General features: G+C 37.4%; 1 protein-coding gene across 6 annotated transcripts in view; it reads left to right on the forward strand.

Annotated features, from left to right (window-relative positions):
* The window catches only part of METTL22 (methyltransferase 22, Kin17 lysine), a 79,887-nt gene that overhangs the window by 40,541 nt on the left and 18,577 nt on the right, over window positions 1–20,769 (forward strand). For 4 of the 6 annotated variants that reach the window (XM_085885223.1, XM_085885230.1, XM_085885238.1 and 1 more), the window contains exon 10: window positions 13,343–13,511. The exons of the other annotated variants lie outside the window; for them this stretch is intronic. In XM_085885223.1, the coding sequence (XP_085741349.1) occupies window positions 13,343–13,511 (169 nt within the window). The remainder of the gene's footprint in view (window positions 1–13,342; window positions 13,512–20,769) is intronic. 6 annotated transcript variants of the gene reach the window in all.

A 20,769-nucleotide genomic window follows, 5' to 3' on the forward strand; every position in this document is an offset into this window, starting at 1 on the left:
TAAACCATTGGACATGAAAAATAATGATGATAGAGTATATATTGATCTGCTGAACTCTGATTATAGGGTTATTCTTTCTGGTAAACGTAGCAAGAATGAGAAGGAGAAACACGTTATTCAGGCTTTAAGTATCCTTGGGTCAGGTAGTAGTTTTCTTCCAAATGACCCATCGCAATTAGTTAATAGATTGTTATTGTTGTTTGGTAGTAAGAAGGCTGGAAATAACAATTGTTTTGATGAAGCATCAGCCATTTTAGACCAGTTGATGAACATAATAATAATTAATAAATCTCAATATAAAGACATTTTATCTCATACTAAATAAGATTAGAAGCACAATCCTGAGTTTTAATTTCACAACAAGCGACCATACATCTTAAATCCCATACCCACTACAACTTGACCCAACAAAAGAATATGAGGCATCTTTATTGTCCATGGAAACTTATAATACCTTATTTAATATAACTGATAAAAATGATAAGTTTGATTATAATCCGGGAAGTGGATACAAAACTATAAGTCTCACCCAGAGCATATGAGATTTCTCAAATATCTTCCGAAATTGCTCTTCTTATGAAAGAATAGGGTGATGAACCAAAAAATATTGTTATAGACATTCAAAATCAATGATTAAACTTAAAGATAACTAAAAGGTTGATTTCACAATTGATAATTCATTTAGAGAGTTATTGGGTTTCTCCTCAAAAAAGATTGAAACTAATGGGACATTTTTCAGTGATAATCTCATTCAAATATCCTCAGGAATAACTTTGGTATTAATTCACTGTGATTTGATTGGTGCTAATAAAAATGGAATAAAAACAAATACAATATTTTCATTCAGCGCATACTCATCCCCAATTGGTTATAAATTCAATATGGAACCCAAAAATCTGGTTTATCTCCAGGTGTCAGGAAAAAACATACACAGAGTAAATTTTAGGATGACCAACCAAGATAATCGTATGATTTATTTCAATGGAGAAGTTATATCCATCAGAATTCACCTACGTGAAGTTTTACAATAAATAAATACGATGGTTATTTTGAGGAAACACGAGTTGGGAAAATATATAATAATTACAGGGGATGGGATGTTCTTTTCCCAATACTACAAGGGTGAAGGTATGTATCTTGGTAGAGGATACTATAAACCGAAGAGACAAAGGGGTGTCGGACATCAATTTAGAGGAGATGGGATATTTGATGCTCTAATGGGTGTTGGTTCATCTATTCTTAAACATAAAGACCTAATTGGTTCAACTGCTTCTGCTGTGGGAAATGTAGCAGGTGCTGTAAAGAGCATAAAAGATGCCCAAAAGGAATCTCATAAATTACAAGCAATTAAAGAAATTAAAAAAGGCAAAACTCAGTTGTCCCCCCAAGAACGACAGAAAATAATTAAAATACTTGGGTCAGGGTTTCAAAAGTTTTAACATCTTTTTTTCCTAAATAAATACAAGTATGGAAGCAATTGATAGTATCTATGATTTGGATGATACTATTATCATCTCAAACTTCACTAAAAAAGAGGATTACTTCAAGGTAAATGCAATAACTGGAACAGACTGGAATGCAAATGGTACAAAAAGTTTTGAAATACAGAATCGACAAACTTATTTGAATCTATCCGAAACTTTCTTGTTGTGTAAATTTGCATTCACTAAGGCTGGGAATAACACAAATGCTACACTCGTAAATGATTTCTTCTGGAAAATGTTTGATGGTGTTCGTTTGCACATTGGAACACAAGAAGTTGAAGCGGTTTATTATGTCTCTGCTGTATCTGAAATGATGAAATTTACACTATATACATTCAATGATAGAATGGGAAAGGGGGCTGTCGAAGGTTTTATTCCTGATATGTCAACAGGAACAACCACAGACCGTGGATATACTCAAAGGAAAGGAACGTATACTGATACAAAAGCAGTTAATAGTTTTACTGTGGCAGTTCCTCTTCAAGGTATATTTGGATTTTGTGATCATCATAAAGTTCTGTATGGTCTTAAAATTAGATTTCAACTACAAAGGAATGATAATTAAAATAGATTGCTTTTTGGTGTTGCTAATGCTTTTGGTGAACAGAATAAATTTGTAATTGATGAAATGAGTTGGTATATTAGTGAATATACTCCTAATCTTAAAACAGAAGAGATGTTGAATGGAAGACTTAACTCAAAGAAACCACTCAGTGTATCATACCTCAAAAGAATATGTCAACACGTTAAACTAAACCAAACCACTTGCATGTAGAATTTGGGTGTTCTGGAAGGAAAGCCACGATATCTGTGGATCATTTTTTTAAAAAACCAGATGGCAATTCTGCTACTGATAAGAATAATGCATTGAGTGATAATTATAAAGTGAAACAACTTCGTGTTTCTCTAGATCGTACATTTTATCCATGACATAGATTGAAATTAATTGGAAAAAAAATGATTATGCTGAAGCATACAAGTCTTACCAAAGGTGTGTGAAAGTAATGGAAATAAAGAACCTATTTTGGATATGACATCATTTAAAAGTTTGAATACAATCTATGTGTTTGACCTTAGTGCTCACAAGGAAACTATAAAGTCTAATCGAGTGGATACTTCCTGATACATTGAAAGAGGAGAGAGTGAAGAAGTTGATGCATATTGTTTGCTTTTGGAAGAAACAGAATTACAGATTAATACAGATAATGGTGTTATGATTAGTCTCACATCATGTTTTGTTAAATAAATGAGTGGCAAAGTACCAACTGGGGTATATGTTAATCAAATCAATCTTCATAAACTATCATCTTGTGTTCAAAATCAAAAGCCTTGTACGATTAACATGAATACAATTCAGAGAAAAGGAGCAATAAGAATTGATTTTTTGCTCACAAGAGAACAGGTTAAAATCTTGAACGATACTGGCTCACTTGAAATGAAAATGACCAAACCAATGTTGAAAAAATATTCAATAAGAGAGACGAGTGGAGGATTTCTCCCATTTCCAATTCCTTCATTTGCTGGTTTAAGTGCGGTTGGAGCATTGACGGGTGGTATTTCAACAGCGGTGAAAACTGCCAACGAAAGGAAGGCTCAACTCCGGGCTCAAAAAGAATTGGAAAGACATAACAAAGAGTTGGAGAAACAAATTAGTGGAAGTGGTGTTATTGTAGATTTTGCTGAAAAACTTGAAGGTCTGCCTGATGAAGCGAGATTGTTAGTTGGAGATATGCTTTCTTCTATCGCACAAGCAGGTGTAAAATTAACTAAAAGGGGTAATGGATTATATCTTTATATTTAATAAATGAGCATCGATGAGTGGTTTAAAGAATTTGGAAAGAATACAACATCAAATGTACAACTTGTCAAATATTGTAAGAAATTAAAATTCATAATGTGGTTATTTGTATGAGAGATTAATTAACAAATATGCCTAAACATACAAAGAATATTATTATGAACTTAGAAGATAATAATGGGAATGGTTCTCATTGGGTTTGTATTTTTAAGAGTCAAGACAAATATTATTTTGATATTTTTGGTCTTCCACCACCTGTTGAAGTCATAAAATTCTTACAAATGGTGTTTATCAAACATTTCAAGTCCAAGAATTAAATTCCAAGTGTTGTGGTCAATTATGTCTATATGTGTTATTTCAACTCAACAAAAATAAATTTTTTTATGACATTATTTTTAATCTAATATAAATGACTTATGTTGGTAAAGACTGTTCTATCTTTGGTGTATCCCAAGAACTGGATATTGATTATTCAAATTATTACACAAAGGCACAGGCTGAACGACAGAAATATAGTATAACAAAAAATATTAATATGCAAAATGCTTATAAATTAAAAAAAAATATCCAAGCCCGACTGACGCGAATGACTTGGTGAGATAAAGTGATTTATCACAATATATATCCTTAAATAAAATGGCCGTGTATTCCAAAGATACAGAAGTGTTAATTTTATCTCCAGGTCATACAGAATTCACAGTTCGAATTAAAATAAATTTTTATCAAGAAGGGCGTATCGTTTGTATGAGAATAGAACAATGGGGGTATGATATGAAAGATTTCGGGTATAATTGGTCATTTAAAATTGACCTAAAAGACCTGGAACAATTAAATCAGTCTCGTAAGGAAGAATATTATCCACTTGGTATAGAGAATGAGTTTTGTGGAAGCACGATTAGTAAACAACAAATAAAATAATTTAATAAGGGTAAATATCATAATAGTTTTGCCCTAGTTTATATCATGAAAACAGAAAAAAACAGATTATATATAATAAGTAGAGAAATACAAAATGATTTAACTTTGGGAAGATGGGGAGGAGTTTCGTGTCATAATATTATTCGAACATGTATTTCTAATACATAAATGACGGCAAGAAGGCTTCAAGAAAATTATCATTTCTGTGTCCAAGCATACCTTCAAGAAAAGGGTATTCGGTATTTTACTAAATTTGTTCTTCAACATAAGAATGAGGTATTTTCAATAAAAGATTGGCATTATGCTGATGTTGATAAACTGACAACTTTAGATTTAATTAGAATGTTAAATGATGAAAAAATTATAAAATTAAGAAAACGTAAGGCTCTTTCAGAAATTCAAAAGAAATTTTATTGGTTTCCTGTTGTAAAAAAAAAAAAATTTTTGGATACAGGAATAACAAGAAATCCTGATGAATACATGTATGATATTCTATGGGGTGTAAGTGATTCAAGGATAGTCAGTGACGAGGAAGGAGTTGAAGAGGAGGAGAGGGAGGAAAAGGAGGAAAAGGAGGAGAGAGGAGAAGAGAGAGGAGGAGAAGGAGGAGAGGGAGGAAAGAGCGAGACTGAATAAATGTGGAAAGCAGTGAGATGAAAAAAAGATTGGGGGTATTACAGAAAATAACTCAACCCACCGAGGAGGAAAACAAAGAATTGACAAGTCTAATTGCAATACTTTCGATAAGACTATTGTCCTCGGCAAGATATTGATTTTAATTCAAGTTTTTCATTTTTTTTTTCTTAAATAAATGGAGGAGAGAGTAAAGACGTTTGTAAGGATTCTTTATGTTTTAAAAATTGAGATTCAAATGTGCATGTTGGAAACGAAAAAGGTTTTCGCACTTTGTAGTAATTTTTCTCATAAATAAATGAGTTATTGTCTTAAATGTAAAAAGAAAACTAATACTAAAAATATTTCATATTTTAAAAGTAAAAATAACAGGGTTATACAAAAAGGTATATGTTCGGTGTGTGATTCAAAAAAGAATCAATTTATCTCCAAACACAAACTCGGAGTTGATATACAAAAGTTTTTATCAGGAAGTAAATTTACAACTACTAGAATACCAGGGGAATTACATCTACCAGGGTATTCTTTCTGTGTCCAGGCACAAACTTGGATAAAAGATTAGATGAGGCAGATAATCCTAAATCATGGAGTGAGCCCATCAATAGGGTTGATGAAGTATGCATGAGACACGATATTGATAATGGGAATACCACAACTTTGGAAGAAAAGCATGAAGCCGATAGAGAAATGTTGTATAATTTGTCTCTGATACAAAATCCAACCTAGAGAGAAAAAGTTGATCAGTTGATCGTGAAGAAGATGATCAGTGCTAAATTGAAACTTGGACTTGGAAATTCAAAAAACTTTTATATGCTTTAATGATGTCATTGAGATTGAAGAGCAATTAGAGATGAATTACATAAACCAATATTCACAAAGTTTCGTAGAAGGAAGGTTTATTCCAAGGAAGTTGATTATATCTGGTCTGCTGATTTGATTGAACTCAATAATGATAAGGGGTACAAGTATGCTTTATCCGTTATTTATTTGAGGAGTAGATATGCATGGGTTGTCCCTTTAAAAAACAAAACAGGTAATACTCTTATGTTAGCCTTTCAACAAATATTTAATAAAAGTAAGAGAAAACCTAAAAAATTGTGGACTGATGAGGGTGGAGAGTTTTATAACAAGACATTTCTGAATTTTCTAAAAAATAACTATTACATTATACAGTACCTTTAACGAAGGAAATGCCGTTGTTGTTGAACGTTTTAATCGTACCTTAAAAGGGAGACTATATAAAAAATTCACACAACTCGGTTCACAACAATGGTCATCTTTTATTCAGGATATTGTGGATAAGTATAATGACATGATTCACACGTCAACGAATATGAAACCATCAGAAACATTTACAAAATTAAAATATGAAAAAGAGATTAATGTCAGAAACCCTAAGATCAAAGTTGGTGATATCGTCAGAATATATAGATGGAAATCTCATTTTGAAAAGAGTTGTACTAAACAATGGACGAGCAAACTTTTTAAAATTGTTGATGTAATAGATATGGTTCCTTGGACTTATAAGATATATGATTTAGAAGGGGAAGAGATTTTAGGTTCATTTTATTCACAAGAATTACAAAAGACAAAGATAAATTGAAATTTTTTTTTTGACTCCACCCACACAAACCCCTGTCCCAACAAACCCCTGTTCCACAAACCCAACACTATTAAACACCATATCACAGGTAGTACATTTTCTATCATGTCCTAGTAGCATATGCTTCTTCAGATTAAAAATACCACTAAATGTTTTATTACAGATTTTACAATGTCTTAGTTGTTTTCTCTTGACTAGTGTATGAATTTTAGAATGCATTTATTACCCAATAATTTAACTATAATTTTATGCTTAAACTAATTTTTTTTTCCCATAAAAAAACAACAATTATATTATTAAGCAATTTACGCTCTCTTTTCGCTGAAGGATGCTTCATTAGAGAAAGACATTCCTTTAAAATTGGTCATGATTCCATTATTTTTTCACTAGATTTTGGCTTGAAAAAGGCCTCTATAAACGATATCATTATTTTATCAATAGACTCTCTAAAACTAGTATACTCATTACCATAGTTTATATTTTCAGTTATTATTTCAAACTAATAAAAGATTGTTTCAAAATCACTTTCAAACTTATCTAGATTTGGCTTATCTGGAACATTTTCTAGTTCAGCTTCAAGTTGTTTGATAGACATTTTAAGAGAGTCCATTTATTAGTAATTTTTTTACTTCAAAATAAATGCTTAATTCACCCATAATATTAATCTATTTACATTTAACTTCCTCAATTTCTATTAAATTAAAGCTTATTTTATTATAATCATCCCTATTTATAATTGACCTAAATCTCATTATTCCTCTAACACCCTTCTTATGAATATCCTTATCAGTCTGAAAATTAATAAAAAATACACCATTCTGATCAAGAGTCTTATCAATCTTTGAATCAGACTCCAGATTAAGTTTTTCAATAATCTCAATAGCAAGTGGTGATACTCCAGAAAAAAAACAACTTTCACGCGAGTTTTAAAAACATATGCTGTTCCTTCAAACTCAATATCAGATGAATAATTAGAAATAACATCTATCCAAAAGTTAAAATGTTTTCCTTTTCTTAGTTTGACTCCTTTTACATATTCCGTCTTTTCACTTTAAATCTCTTGGGATCGTTGTAATGTGTCTGAAAACATCTTTATTTAGTGTTAAACAAAACTATTTTAACTAAAAATTTAACCCTTAAATATGGAGAATAAACTAACTCTCTGCAAGTTTTGTGATAGATAAGCCCTTATTATTTATAAATATTCTTCTTTCTGTTTAAATTGTGAATCAGAAATAATAGATGATAAGAGAAAGTTTAATAAGGAAAAGGGGTATCTTAAAAAATATAAAGATTCAAATGTTTTATTTTTAAATATTTTAGATGGGGATTATTGTGCAAAGAAAATTAAATTTTTGAAGGAATTTGAGAATGAACAAATCTTTTTAGGTTCAATGAGTGAGCTAAACAATATGCATTGGTTAATTAAAAAATTGTCCACCCATCCATACAAGTTCCACCCGCACATTCACCCATCTCTTCACCCATCCACATCAAACCTCATCCACATAAACCCGACCCAACGACCCCATGTCCCAACGACAACGACCCCCTGCCCACACCAACCCCTGTCCACACCAACCCCTGCCCACACAAACTCCTGCCCACACCAACCCCTGCCCACACAAACCCCTGCCCCACACACAATATGTTTATTTAATTTTAAAAAGTTTCCCGAGGTTAAAAGGGGAGACAAATAAATATACCTTGGGATAAAAAAGGGGGTTTACTTTTTAGGGAAAAAATATGAATCGCTGAAAATCCCCTGTTCATTTACATGGGGAAAAGTGAGCCAGAATCAGTATATTCACCCTACTCGTATGTGCATTATTGAGTATCTAAATCCCTGAAATTCTGTATTTTTTGAGAAATTACAGTTGTGGGGCAACTTAGCAAAATATAGTATAACAATTGTACATTTTGTGAGGAAAGCACCAAATTTGGCACACAAGTAGGCTATCATATTATGAACAGATTTCGATATTGGGTCATCTCAATTTTTGATGGCAGTGGAAAATGGCTGCCACAGCCATCAGCAGCTGAATTTGAGATGGCCCAATATCCAAATCTGTTCATAATATGTTAGGCTACTAGTGTGCCAAATTTGGTGCTTTCCTCACAAAATGCACAATTGTTATGCTAAGTTGCCCCACAACAGGGAAAGAAACATTAATCTTGTTCATGAACATGCTATCATTTACCTTTGATTGATTCTTGGAAAGTATCCGACAATAATAACGGGGAAAGTATCATGACATTGACCAAACTACATAAATCCATCCAAATTAGGTATTTTTTTCATTTGGGGGGTGGGGTAACATTGTCTGCTATACTGATGTTAATATGCAACATGCAAAAAATTTTTTAGATTTTTGGATTTCTTAATAAATATGCTAAACACCCATGTAATTATATTGTTCCAGAACTTTTATTTATTTTCAACAGTAAATTATCTATATATTAATACTGAAGGACCAATTTTGTGCTCCTCCTGGCGGTCGCGTCACGTTTTTCTCAGTACTGTGACCTGGGCTGAAAGAAACTTCGTACCTGTAAGAGTGCATCGCACATAGTGGCAATAGTCAACCTTCAACTCTGAAGCTTCTATATATTAATACTGAAGGACCAATTTTGTGCTCCTCCTAGCGGTCACGTCACGTTTTTCTCGGTATTGTGACCTGAAGTTTTGACATGGTGTACGTCAAAGTCGACACGTGCACAAATCAGGGGACTTCTTCACAAGGAGTAGTGTACACCAAAAATGTCATGTACAAGGACGTTTTGTAGGCCTCATTAGGTAAGGCCATGGAGTACATTGACTGGGATCCGGCTCTTACGAGTGCCGCCACTGGTTGTCATCTTGGACTCATGTAACGGAATCCGTCTGTGACGGAGTTTCGGCTAGTAGACAAATACTTTTCTAAAGGTGGTATAATTTATCACACAGGAAATAGACACTGATATATAAATGTCACCAATGACATACCTTTCAACCTAGGCATGTTTAGCACTTTTTGTTGAGAAGCAAATGATCCGAGCAAAAAGGTGAGACAAATTTCAATGTTAATGTTTGACTGATAAAAAAAATGTTAAGTTGATGTAGGATGTCCTTGTACTGGCCATTTTGCACAAAAGCTTATTTAAGGGTAGGCATACAAACAGGGTGATAAAACACAAAAAGCTACCACCGACGCAATGCTATCACATTTTTTTTAACTCTAGGGTTGTATACCTTGCCAAAACTTACTATGAGAATTATTCCCCCCAGATGGTATCGACCAACCCTACTGGCTTATGGACTATTCACTTCCGGCATTCATGAAAGACGACCAGTTTGGCTATGTAGAATTGGCCCTGGGAGATACAGTAGAATCTGGATAATAAGCTTATGTGCCTATTTTTAGATTTAGTGGAGCACATAGGTGCTTATATTTTATTTATAGGCGTTTATATTTTAAAAAAGCCTGACATGTGCTGATAATAATAAATGTTCTTCAGATATGCCTGGTGTTGGCTTAATAGTTTGGGTGGTGGGCTTAGGATCTGAGGATCCTGAGTTCAAATCCCACTTGTCTGTTGAATTAATACCAAGTGGGATTGACTCTGCCTGTCATGCTTTTGAGGTCGGCAAAATGAGTGCCAGCTTGCTGGTATCCTGTGTCAGAGTGGTGACAGGATTGTGCCCAAAAGCCAAAGAGACTGCTTAGACAGCACCAATGCTCTGCACAGAGTATGGTGCCAATGGATGGATGGATGGTTCTTCAGATTGGCTGCAGAGATATCAGTTTACATCATTGCAATTTTAATTCTCCACACCTTGGAGACAAATTCCAAATACATTTTCAGTCCTCGAGCATGTATCCGTTTAAATTTTGCAACAAGTTCGTTTTCCATGTCCAGGTAAGAGGCCTGTGTTCTGCTCCCCATCTTCCTCGAACCTTTTGCACTCTGATGTGAGTGGGGAAGAATGGGTAAATAATTGTTCAAACTCCTCGTGTTAAGTCCGAATTTATTACACATCTGTTACTGGTTCTTACAAGAGTTGCAAAACATGATAATCTCAATCTTCTTTTCATGGGTGTATGATTGACGCTTCACTGCCATGTCTATTTTGATTGTGATGAAAAACGTTTTTTATGACTATCGTAAAGCACCATTGATGTGATGATTAACATTGTTTTGAACGTACAACTGTTGTAAGTACCAATACCAGAAGTGTAATAAATTCATACTTAAAGTTAATGGACCAATAAAACACGAAATACTGTCGTGTTTGAGTTTATAATATTTTCAGTTTTCAAAGCCTTATGATGACGTTTTTATGTGTGCTTATTTTTTATGGAGAAATCAAATAGGGAGGCCCATGTGTGCTTATATTCAATGATTAACATTGTTTTGAACGTACAACTGTTGTAAGTACCAATACCAGAAGTGTAATAAATTCATACTTAAAGTTAATGGACCAATAAAACACGAAATACTGTCGTGTTTGAGTTTATAATATTTTCAGTTTTCAAAGCCTTATGATGACGTTTTTATGTGTGCTTATTTTTTATGGAGAAATCAAATAGGGAGGCCCATGTGTGCTTATATTCAAGCATACACTTATTATCCAGATTCTACTGTATTAAATTGTAACAGACTCCCACGATTAGGGTGTGGAGAGGATAGAGCAAGCGCTGTCCGCTTGAAGCGACTTGCAAAGATTGGCCACTTGTTGAGACATTAGACCTCCGACTCAGACGGTCTGCATTTGTGGACCCTCTGACATGATTAAAAAGAAACAGCCTGCAATTTGCGAGCAACAGACCTTTTGCTTTGGCCTCATCTCTTGAAATTCCATTCATTTTGGGAGCTTTAGATTTCACACTAGTAATGGGCGCCCGCAACCATGCTGTGGAATGTCGACCAAGGCCCTCTTCTTAGTTGTTTTTTTCACCTTTATTTGCTTTTAGATTTGTTTTCTCCAGAACCACTTGAGCAAACGACATGAAACTTTCAACACAGGAGCGCCTACCCAGGGAAAATTATTGAACAAAGTTACATGATGATTGGATGGAAAATGCAGCTGGCATTCCAAAAAGTCTGTTTTATATAGGCATGGGTTGCAGGGTGTTTCACGTATCAGGACTAAATGGCCTCGACCTCACTTCGCTCAGCCTCGGCTCTATAATCTGGGAGAAATGATATGTGATACTGGATCACTAGCCTATAGCAGAGAGCAATACTGCATTGAATTATGGATAAACACCTTGTAGAGTGTGAGTAATTCTGATTTTATGAGAAAACACTTGAATTGATGAAGGATGCCCAATCTATAGCTGACTTTGGAAGCCAGTTTTGATATGTGATCGCCCCAGGAAAAGTCAAAATAACACAATTGCTTGGAATGCACGTCTCATTGAATTGCGCTGCTGCTTTCCTGATGTCTCAGTGACTTCCCAAACTAATGGAGTTAAAATTACCCCAACTATCTATTCCCAGTTTCACCGTCTAACATTCATTTTCCCATCGTCGTCACCTTTGCCAATACAAAAGGGTCCTTACATCAATAAGCAAAATCGGTTTTAGCTTTGAGTCACTGTAACCCCGATATTCAAGCATTTTGTCTGCTTCTCTGGAAGCAGTACATTAACAAGGAATGCCTTTCTAAAGATTGATTTTGAGTGATGTCTTACATGGTGAAAACTGTAAAAAGGTAAATATTTGTAGTAAACCTGAACCCTCATTGCCTTTTGCAACATTAAAAGACAACGTGAATAGGCTTGCAAGGCTGAAATGATCTCTCTTTGTCCTCTCTCTCTCTCTCTCTCTCTCTCTCTCTCTCTCTCTCTCTCTCTCTCTCTCTCTCTCTCTCTCTCTCTCTCTCTCTCTCTCTCTCTCTCTCTCTCTCTCTCTCTCTCTCTCTCTCTCTCTCTCTCTGTCTCTGTGTCTCTGTGTCTCTGTGTCTCTGTCTCTGTGTCTCTGTGTCTCTGTGTCTCTGTCTCTGTGTCTCTGTGTCTCTGTCTCTGTGTCTCTGTCTCTGTGTCTCTGTGTCTCTGTGTCTCTGTCTCTGTGTCTCTGTGTCTCTGTCTCTGTGTCTCTGTCTCTGTGTCTCTGTCTCTGTGTCTCTGTCTCTGTGTCTCTGTCTCTGTGTCTCTGTCTCTGTGTCTCTGTGTCTCTGTGTCTCTGTGTCTCTGTGTCTCTGTGTCTCTGTGTCTCTGTGTCTCTGTGTCTCTGTGTCTCTGTCTCTGTGTCTCTGTGTCTCTGTCTCTGTCTCTGTCTCTCTGTCTCTGTGTCTCTGTCTCTGTGTCTCTGTGTCTCTGTCTCTGTCTCTGTCTCTCTGTCTCTGTGTCTCTGTCTCTGTGTCTCTGTCTCTGTCTCTGTCTCTGTCTCTGTCTGTCTCTGTCTCTGTCTCTGTCTCTGTCTCTGTCTGTCTCTGTCTCTGTCTCTGTCTCTCTGTCTCTCTGTCTCTGTCTCTGTCTCTCTCTGTCTCTCTCTCTGTCTCTGTCTCTGTCTCTCTCTCTGTCTCTCTCTCTGTCTCTCTCTCTGTCTCTCTCTCTGTCTCTCTCTCTGTCTCTCTCTCTCTGTCTCTCTCTCTCTGTCTCTCTCTCTCTGTCTCTGTCTCTCTGTCTCTGTCTCTGTCTCTCTCTCTGTCTCTCTCTCTCTCTCTCGCAAATGAAAGCACTGACAACCACACTGTGCCATTATAATTGCATCATTTTCCCCTTTTATTCAGTGGAGTGCAACAAGTCGACTTAAAATGATTTTTGTGACTCAAAATGTCAAATATATTCATCATAGTGTAACTGCAAAGTAGGTCTTAATACTATTGAAACGATAATAATTGATGAGCACATTGTATTTTGGTTTTCTAACAGGTGGCTGCACAAGCAATTAACCAAATGCTTCACATCTATCTGCCAGGTATAACTTTACTCTGCGCACATTGGATGTTGCTTGCGAAGCATATGAGTATTTCAGACACTGCCTGAAAGAGCTTGGTGCAATGACTGATGGAAATCGAGAATATAGGATCTGCAAAATTTCCACCGACTTTCCTCAAGCCATGTCATATGATCGAGTAAAGCACCTAGTAAGTCATCCTCAATTATGACTGATAGATTCTAGATCTATCACAGTTCGGTAATCTGCTTGTATGTTGCATTAAATTATTGAGCATCTTTTTGTACCCAAAAACCTTTTTGTTTTTTAAACTTTATTTTATGATGGGCATGCAAAGGAAGTGATGAGCCCAAAGCCACACCAGTGGCCCCACATGGCAAAAACAATAATCGACACTCCACCCCCAGGTGGTAAAAATGGCGAGGCCATTCACTGAAGGTCCATATATGGTGGGTGGTGATACTGCCCCAGGTCAGCTGGTTAAAAAAAAGAAAAAAACAGCGAAAAAAAACCATGAAAAATGGGAGAAAAAAATTCGGATTTTTCCTTCTCAGCAGTATAGTACTGCAGCATAGCAAACCAATTGTTCGACTTTTCATAAAAGCACCAAAATTGGTACATATGTTGACTAATGTATTCTGAACAATTCTGGATATGGAGCTACTCGAGATTTTGCCTTGGTCAGCTTTGGCAGCCATTTTCCAAAATGGCCGCCATTCTACTTTAACAACATGGGATATCTGTCATTGTTATTCTCTTTGTAGGTTTCTCAGAGGTGATAAATACTCCATATGATGTGCATTTACAAAGAAAAACAATACAAATGTCATTTGTGTTGATTTATTATATTTCCAACCATTGTCTTGGGGAAAAATGGTCATTTTTGGGATAGCTACAAAGATGGCTCCTTGAAGACGGTGACAAGGGAGAGACGAGGAAAAGGGGTGCGACGGCGCCTGGGGAGCACCGCAGCCATACCAGGAAACTGGCAGAGTTTCCTACGTGTCGACGCAAACAAGGTGGAGCTCTTCACCTTCCTGTCCGATGTGCTGGTGCAGTCCTTCCATGACGAGGCAAAGGAGCTGGTAGTCACTGAGGGTGAAGCAGTCATCTGCCTTCCAAGGCAGGAAGATGAAAGCTCTCTGGCTCCATGCGGTCAAGAAGAGGCAGACACTCGCATCATGCTACATGTGGCCCATGCTGCAGAACATGACCACCGTCGGATTCAAGTTCGAACCATAGACACCGACGTCATTGTATTGGCGGTGATGGTAGCCCAGGCACTACCATGCGTGGATGAAATCTGGATTGCCTTTGGGACGGGCAAGAACTACCGCTGCATCCCTGCACATGAAATAGCTGCCTCCCTTGGTCCACAAAAGGCACGTGCCCTCCCTGTCTTCCACGCCATGACCGGATGTGACACGGTATCAGCATTCGTGGGGAATGGGAAGAAATCTGCCTGGGCCACATGGAACTCGTTTCCAGAACTGACAGATTCTCTTGTGACCCTGACCACCATGCCAGTCAACATCCAGGATGACACAATGCACTGCATTGAAAGGTTTGTGGTGCTCCTCTATGACCGCACCAGTCCATATACGGACGTCAACGAGGCCAGAAAGAAACTTTGCCAAGAGGAACTCCGTCCAGCACATCCCACCTACCTACGATGCTTTGGAACAGCATGTGAAGAGATCAGTCTTCCAGGGTGGCTATGTCTGGGGGCAGGTCTTGGTCCCTCAACCCGTGCTTCCATCACCAACAAGCTGGGGCTGGCGGCAAACAGAGGATGGGTCCTAGGAACCACTCTAGACCACACTCCCTGAGGCTTCAAAAAGCTGCTTCGAGCTGGTGTCGTGCGGCTGCAAAAAAGGCTGTAGAAACCGCTGCAAATGCAAGAAGGCTAATCTACAATCCACTGGACTGTGTGCTTGTGAAGGAGAATGCCATTAGACAGACGCAGTAGACACAGACTGAAATATCGGCCAAGCTTAGAATGTGCAAATGCAAAGTCGCATTGCTTGTAAAAGTGTTGACTTCTTGATCCAGAGCCAGTCCACTTGAGCTCAGAAACTCATATTGTACTAGACTGATGTATGCCTGTACCATGTGTCCTGGTAGAATGGTAGTAGACAGTAAACCATAGCTGCTTCAAAGTTAAGTGTGCAATAATTTGACTACATTTTCTGAGTTTTTCATTATCACGATTATCAGTTCCCTTTTCAAAATAGAGTAAAGTATGTAATCTATAATGCAATTTTTGTTGATTCCAAACCCATTAAATGTGATGAATATCATTTGACTCTTGTTCTCCAGGCAATAGTGGGTACTTGTCAGCGAAAAGTTTTAGGAGAGCAGCAATTTACAAATCAAATAATGCCTTTTTTTCTGAAAATACTGGCTCATAATATTTGAATACGCCTTTTCATGGTCAATTTACTGAATTTTACACTTTCCTTATATCTACCACCAATACAATAAGAAAATAAGAGCATATAGCCAATTTCGCTAAAGTAGAATGGTGGCCATTTTGGAAAATAGTCACCGAAGCTGACCAAGGCACAATCTCAGGTGGCTCCATATCTAGAATTGTTTGGAATACATTATTCTACATGTGTACCAATTTTGGTGCTTTTATGCAAATTTGAACAATTGATCTGATATATCAGACTACACTGCAGGACTAGTAGGACCTAGCTGAGAAGACACTATTTGAGACCTGACCATAAGCAGTCAAGGTTGAGGAGCTCTTCCCTTAAACCTGCCCTATTGATTGCAAGCCATTTGGACTCCAATACTTTGGTATGGTGCTAATTTTGTAGGACCAATGCATTAATATTTTAATAGGGGTAAGGCACAAATGTATGGGAATGCCATGGTAAATCAGCTTTGGTTAAACATTATCTTTTTATGTTTGCTGATTACCTCGGCTACCGAAGGTGGACAGAGGTTATGTTTTCACCCCTGTTTGTCTGTCTGAATTCAGACGAAACTTGGGGACAGGTTGGGTGTGTGACAAGGACGAATTGATTTTGATTTTGGTGACGATCTGGATCCGAATACAATAATTTTTAAAGGGATTCTTCACCATTGAGTGCTCGGGCCAAAAACTACATATAGCACGATATCTCAAAAAATTATGGATGGATTTGGACAAAACTTGGTGGACAGGTTGGGTGTGTGACAAGGACGAATTGATTTGATTCTGTTGAAGATCTGTATCCGTGTCCGAGAATATTTTAAGTGTTTCTTCACCATTGAGAGACCGGGCCAAAACATGATGTGCAGTGCCTTTATTAAGTATTCAAACCCCTCAATTTTTGTCAAATTTTGTTATGTCACAGCCTAAATTTAAAATATATTAAATTTAATTTTTTTGTCACTGATCTACACAAAATACCCCATAATGAAAAAGTGAAAACATGTTTTTAGAAATTTTTACAAATTAATGAAAAATGAAAAGCTGAAATGTCTTGTGTCAATAAGTATTCAACCCCTTTGCGATGAAACTCAGGTGCATCCAATTTCCTTTGATCGTCCTTGAGATGTCTCTAAAACTTGATTCTTTATCGATCTCCACAACAATTAAATTGATTGGACATGATTTAGAAAGAAACATAACTTTCTATATCAGGTCCCACAGGCACCAATGCAGAAACTCTACCATGAAGTCCAATGAATTGTCCGTAGAACTCCAAGATAGACTTGTGAAGAGGCATAGATCTCGGGAAGGGTATAAAGCAATTTATGGAGTGTTTAAAGTTCCCAAGAGCACAGTGAGCTCCATCATTAGAATATGGAACTCGCCAAACTCTTCCTCGAGTTGACCATCCGACCAAACTGAGCAACTTGGCAAGAAGGACCTTGGTCAGGGAGGTGACCTCGAACCCAATGACCACTCTGACAAAACTACAGAGTTCCTTGGCTAAGATGGGAGAACCTGCCAGAAGGACAATAATCTCTGCAGCACTTCACAAATCGAGGCTTTATGGGAGAGTGACCATGCAAAGCCACTCCTGAGAAAAAAGCACATGACAGCATGTCTGGAGTTTCCAAAAAGGCACGTGAAGGACTCTGAGAGCATGAAGCAAAAGATTATGTGTCTGATGAGACAAATATTGCACTCTTTGGCCTGAATGCAAAGCGCTACTTCTTGCGGCAACCAAGCACAGATCATCACCCATTTAACACTAACCCTACCGTGAAGCATGGTGGTGGCAGCATCATACTATGGGGATGCTTTTTAGCAGCAGGGACTGGGAGACTTTGAAGGATAAAGGGAACAATGAATGGAGCCAAATACAGGCAAATCCTTGAGGAGAACCTGCTTCAAAGTGCAAAAGACCTGAGACTGCAGCGAAGATTTACGTTCCTCAGGACAATGACCCCAAGCATACAGCCAAAGTAACACTGGAATGGCTTCAGAACAAGAATGTGAAAGTTCTTGAGTGGCCCAGCCAAACCCCAGACTTGAATCCCATTGAGAAACTGTGGAAAGACTTTAAGATCGCTGTTCACCAACGCTCCGCATCCAACGTGATAGCTTGAGCAAATCTGCAAGGAAGAATGGGAGAAAATCCACAAATCCAGATGTGCAAAGCTGATATGGACATACCCAAGAGGATTTGACGCTATATTCGCTGCCAAAGGTGCTTATACGAAGTATTGACTCAGGGCGTTGAATACTTATTGACACAAGACATTTCAGCTTTCCATTTTTAATTAATTTGAAAATTTTCTAAAAATATATTTTCACGTTTTCACCATGGGGTATTTTGTGTTGATTGGTATCAAATAATTGAAATTTAATCCATTTTAAATTCAAGCTGTAACACAACAAAATATGACAAAAATCGAGGGGTGTGAATACTTTTTGAAGGCACTGCATAACACGATATCTCAAAAAGTTATGGACAGATTCGGATGAAACTTGGTGGATGAGTTGTATTGGTGGCAAGAACAAGCTGATTCGATTTTGGTTCAGGTTCGGGTCCAGATTCAGCTTATCAGTGGGCTAAAAAACATAAACTCTGGCTACAGCTTCTTCTCCAATGACTTGATTTCCGATCATCAATTTGGATTCAGACCAGGTCACTCGACCCTGGATATGCTGATTCTCCATCCATCCATCCACTGGGACCATGTTCTGTGCAGAGCACGTATTCCAAGCCCACCACCCTAACCATTAAGCCAACAACAAGCTAATGCAGTACTGCACCAACATATAAAACGCACTGAAAGACAGCAGATCAGAAGTTGGAGTATTTAAAGCAATTTTGCAAAATAATTCCAGCATCCTCTTGCACCCCAGAGAAGTTGTGAGAGATTCAGAGTTGAACTTGATGACAATCGCATCTTGTCCTTGACGGCAGATGTGGATAATAAATGTTCCTGACAGTGCTGATGCATGAATAAGGGTGAAACTGGGAAGCGAGTTGACTTGGGATGCCTTTGTGGTCATCATGTGCTGATGGCTTATTCAATCATAGATTTTCCTGATAAAAACAACTTCTGACACTTCTGGAGTCCACACACAGTGTGTAGATTGGCTCCAAACAAGACTAAGAACCTTTCTAACTGTCGTTTTTTTCTTTTCACGATTCCTTCATTTTATTTGCTTTCCATTTTCAATTTACTTATTTTTATTTCCACTTTCAACCTGCTAGTTTTTCACTTCTGGTCAATCATATCCCAGCTGATATGTCATCTTGTGATATCTTCCTGTTTCCTCTGCTAATGAACATGATGAAAAACGTTTATTGTGACAGTAATGATGGCAATGAAAGTTATATTGCGTGTAATTTGTATGGAGTATGTTAAATATAATCTGATTTAATTTTCTCCACTGTAAAAAGATGTTAGAAAATCAATGTTCTGATCTAGGAAAAACTGTGATTCAGATAAACTGGTGCTGACAGCAGAAAGGTCATCAGTGACTTGAAAGCTGATTTGCAGTCATCTACATGAAGGCTTCTCACTCTTTTGGTTAAACTATTATGCACTGCTGATCCACCGGACGGAATGTTTTTAAGACGGCTGGTTGTACTCGGGGTGTGCACGGAAAGGTCTGTTTGTTTGTTTGACTTGTGTGCACGGGGATGTTTTTAGCGGTAAAAAATGAGTATTCCCCATGGTTCAGGGTAGGGTAGTATCCTGATCAATTTGTATCAAATGTGTATTGTATAGCCCCTGTTTAAACCATTGAATTAGCACGAGGTGGGGTTGACTCAGCTTGTCATCCTCATGAGGTTGAAATGTCATCCACATTTCCAATTCATGCCCATCCTGGTGGAAGCCGGTATTACAACTTATAAATCATAAAAGTGGGGGAAGTAACCCGTCTCAAAGGATGGGTTCTTTACTGGTATAATGAATTTGTGTTCAAAGATGGTTTAATATTTTTTATCGTTAAATATATAATCAATACCCCAAGCTTTTTTTCTTACCTCTTTTGTAATAAGTATAACCATGTGATCTTTGTTCAAACCCTTTCCACCACATTAGCACCAGGAATCTCTCCCCTCTTTAGTCTACTCAAAACGATGACAATAACTCTGATATCATCATCGACTTGCATCCACCAACTAGACGGCATGCTCCCCGTTCAGCGCGTACAAATCAGATAGCTACATTAGAAGGCTTGTCCGCCATCACCATTCCGGGCAACCGAGTTCGGAGACCCTGGATGTGCCATCTGCGTTTTCACCTGAAAACTCTGTGGAAAGGCTTTGCTCTAATCCACTAGTTCTACATTATTAACGCGGCCCCCTGCCTTTTCCACTATTGCATGTATTTACATTCTCTGTTAAAGGTCCAGTATAGTATACAGTAGTGGGAATGAAGGAAAATGTTGAAGGAAAGTTTGTAAATTATTAATTAAATGATGAGTTTCATCGACTCCGATAACCTAGTGATTCGCTGTGAAATTGTCAATGTAAAATCATACCCAGCATTATGTGATGTAGCACTCGATTTGAGGTTACTATGATGAGATAATTAATTAATTGATATTTCCCCCTTTATTGAAGTGAGATTTATAGAGTTGGTTGAACAGCATTTCGATCCCACTTTCGTGTGAGCCCATATATATTGTATTTATCGCATATTGTAGTGAGCCCGTTGTTCCATTCGACCAAATTTTTAATTGTCTTCACGGCCTTGCAGCATACCTGCTTGCCTTTCACCCAGCCCAGATGAGCTTGGCCGGGGTTGGGGCCGGGGAGGGATTACGCGTTCGTTATTATTATTGACAAATGAAACTCGTTTTTATCTCACCTGGACTTCAGTCAGGTGAGCTTATGTGATCGAGTAGTATCCATAGGTGAGTGAGTGAGTAAGTCAGTCAGTCAGTGAGTCCGTCAATCAGTCCGTCAACATTTCAGTCATTATCGCTTCAACCAAACAAACGATTTTGATGAAACTTGGCCACATGCATCATATCTGAT

The sequence above is a fragment of the Eptatretus burgeri genome, chromosome 1 (assembly GCF_056783735.1).
Source record: "Eptatretus burgeri isolate ZD-2024b chromosome 1, Ebu_testis_v1, whole genome shotgun sequence".
In the NCBI taxonomy this organism is placed as follows: Eukaryota; Metazoa; Chordata; class Myxini; order Myxiniformes; family Myxinidae; genus Eptatretus; species Eptatretus burgeri.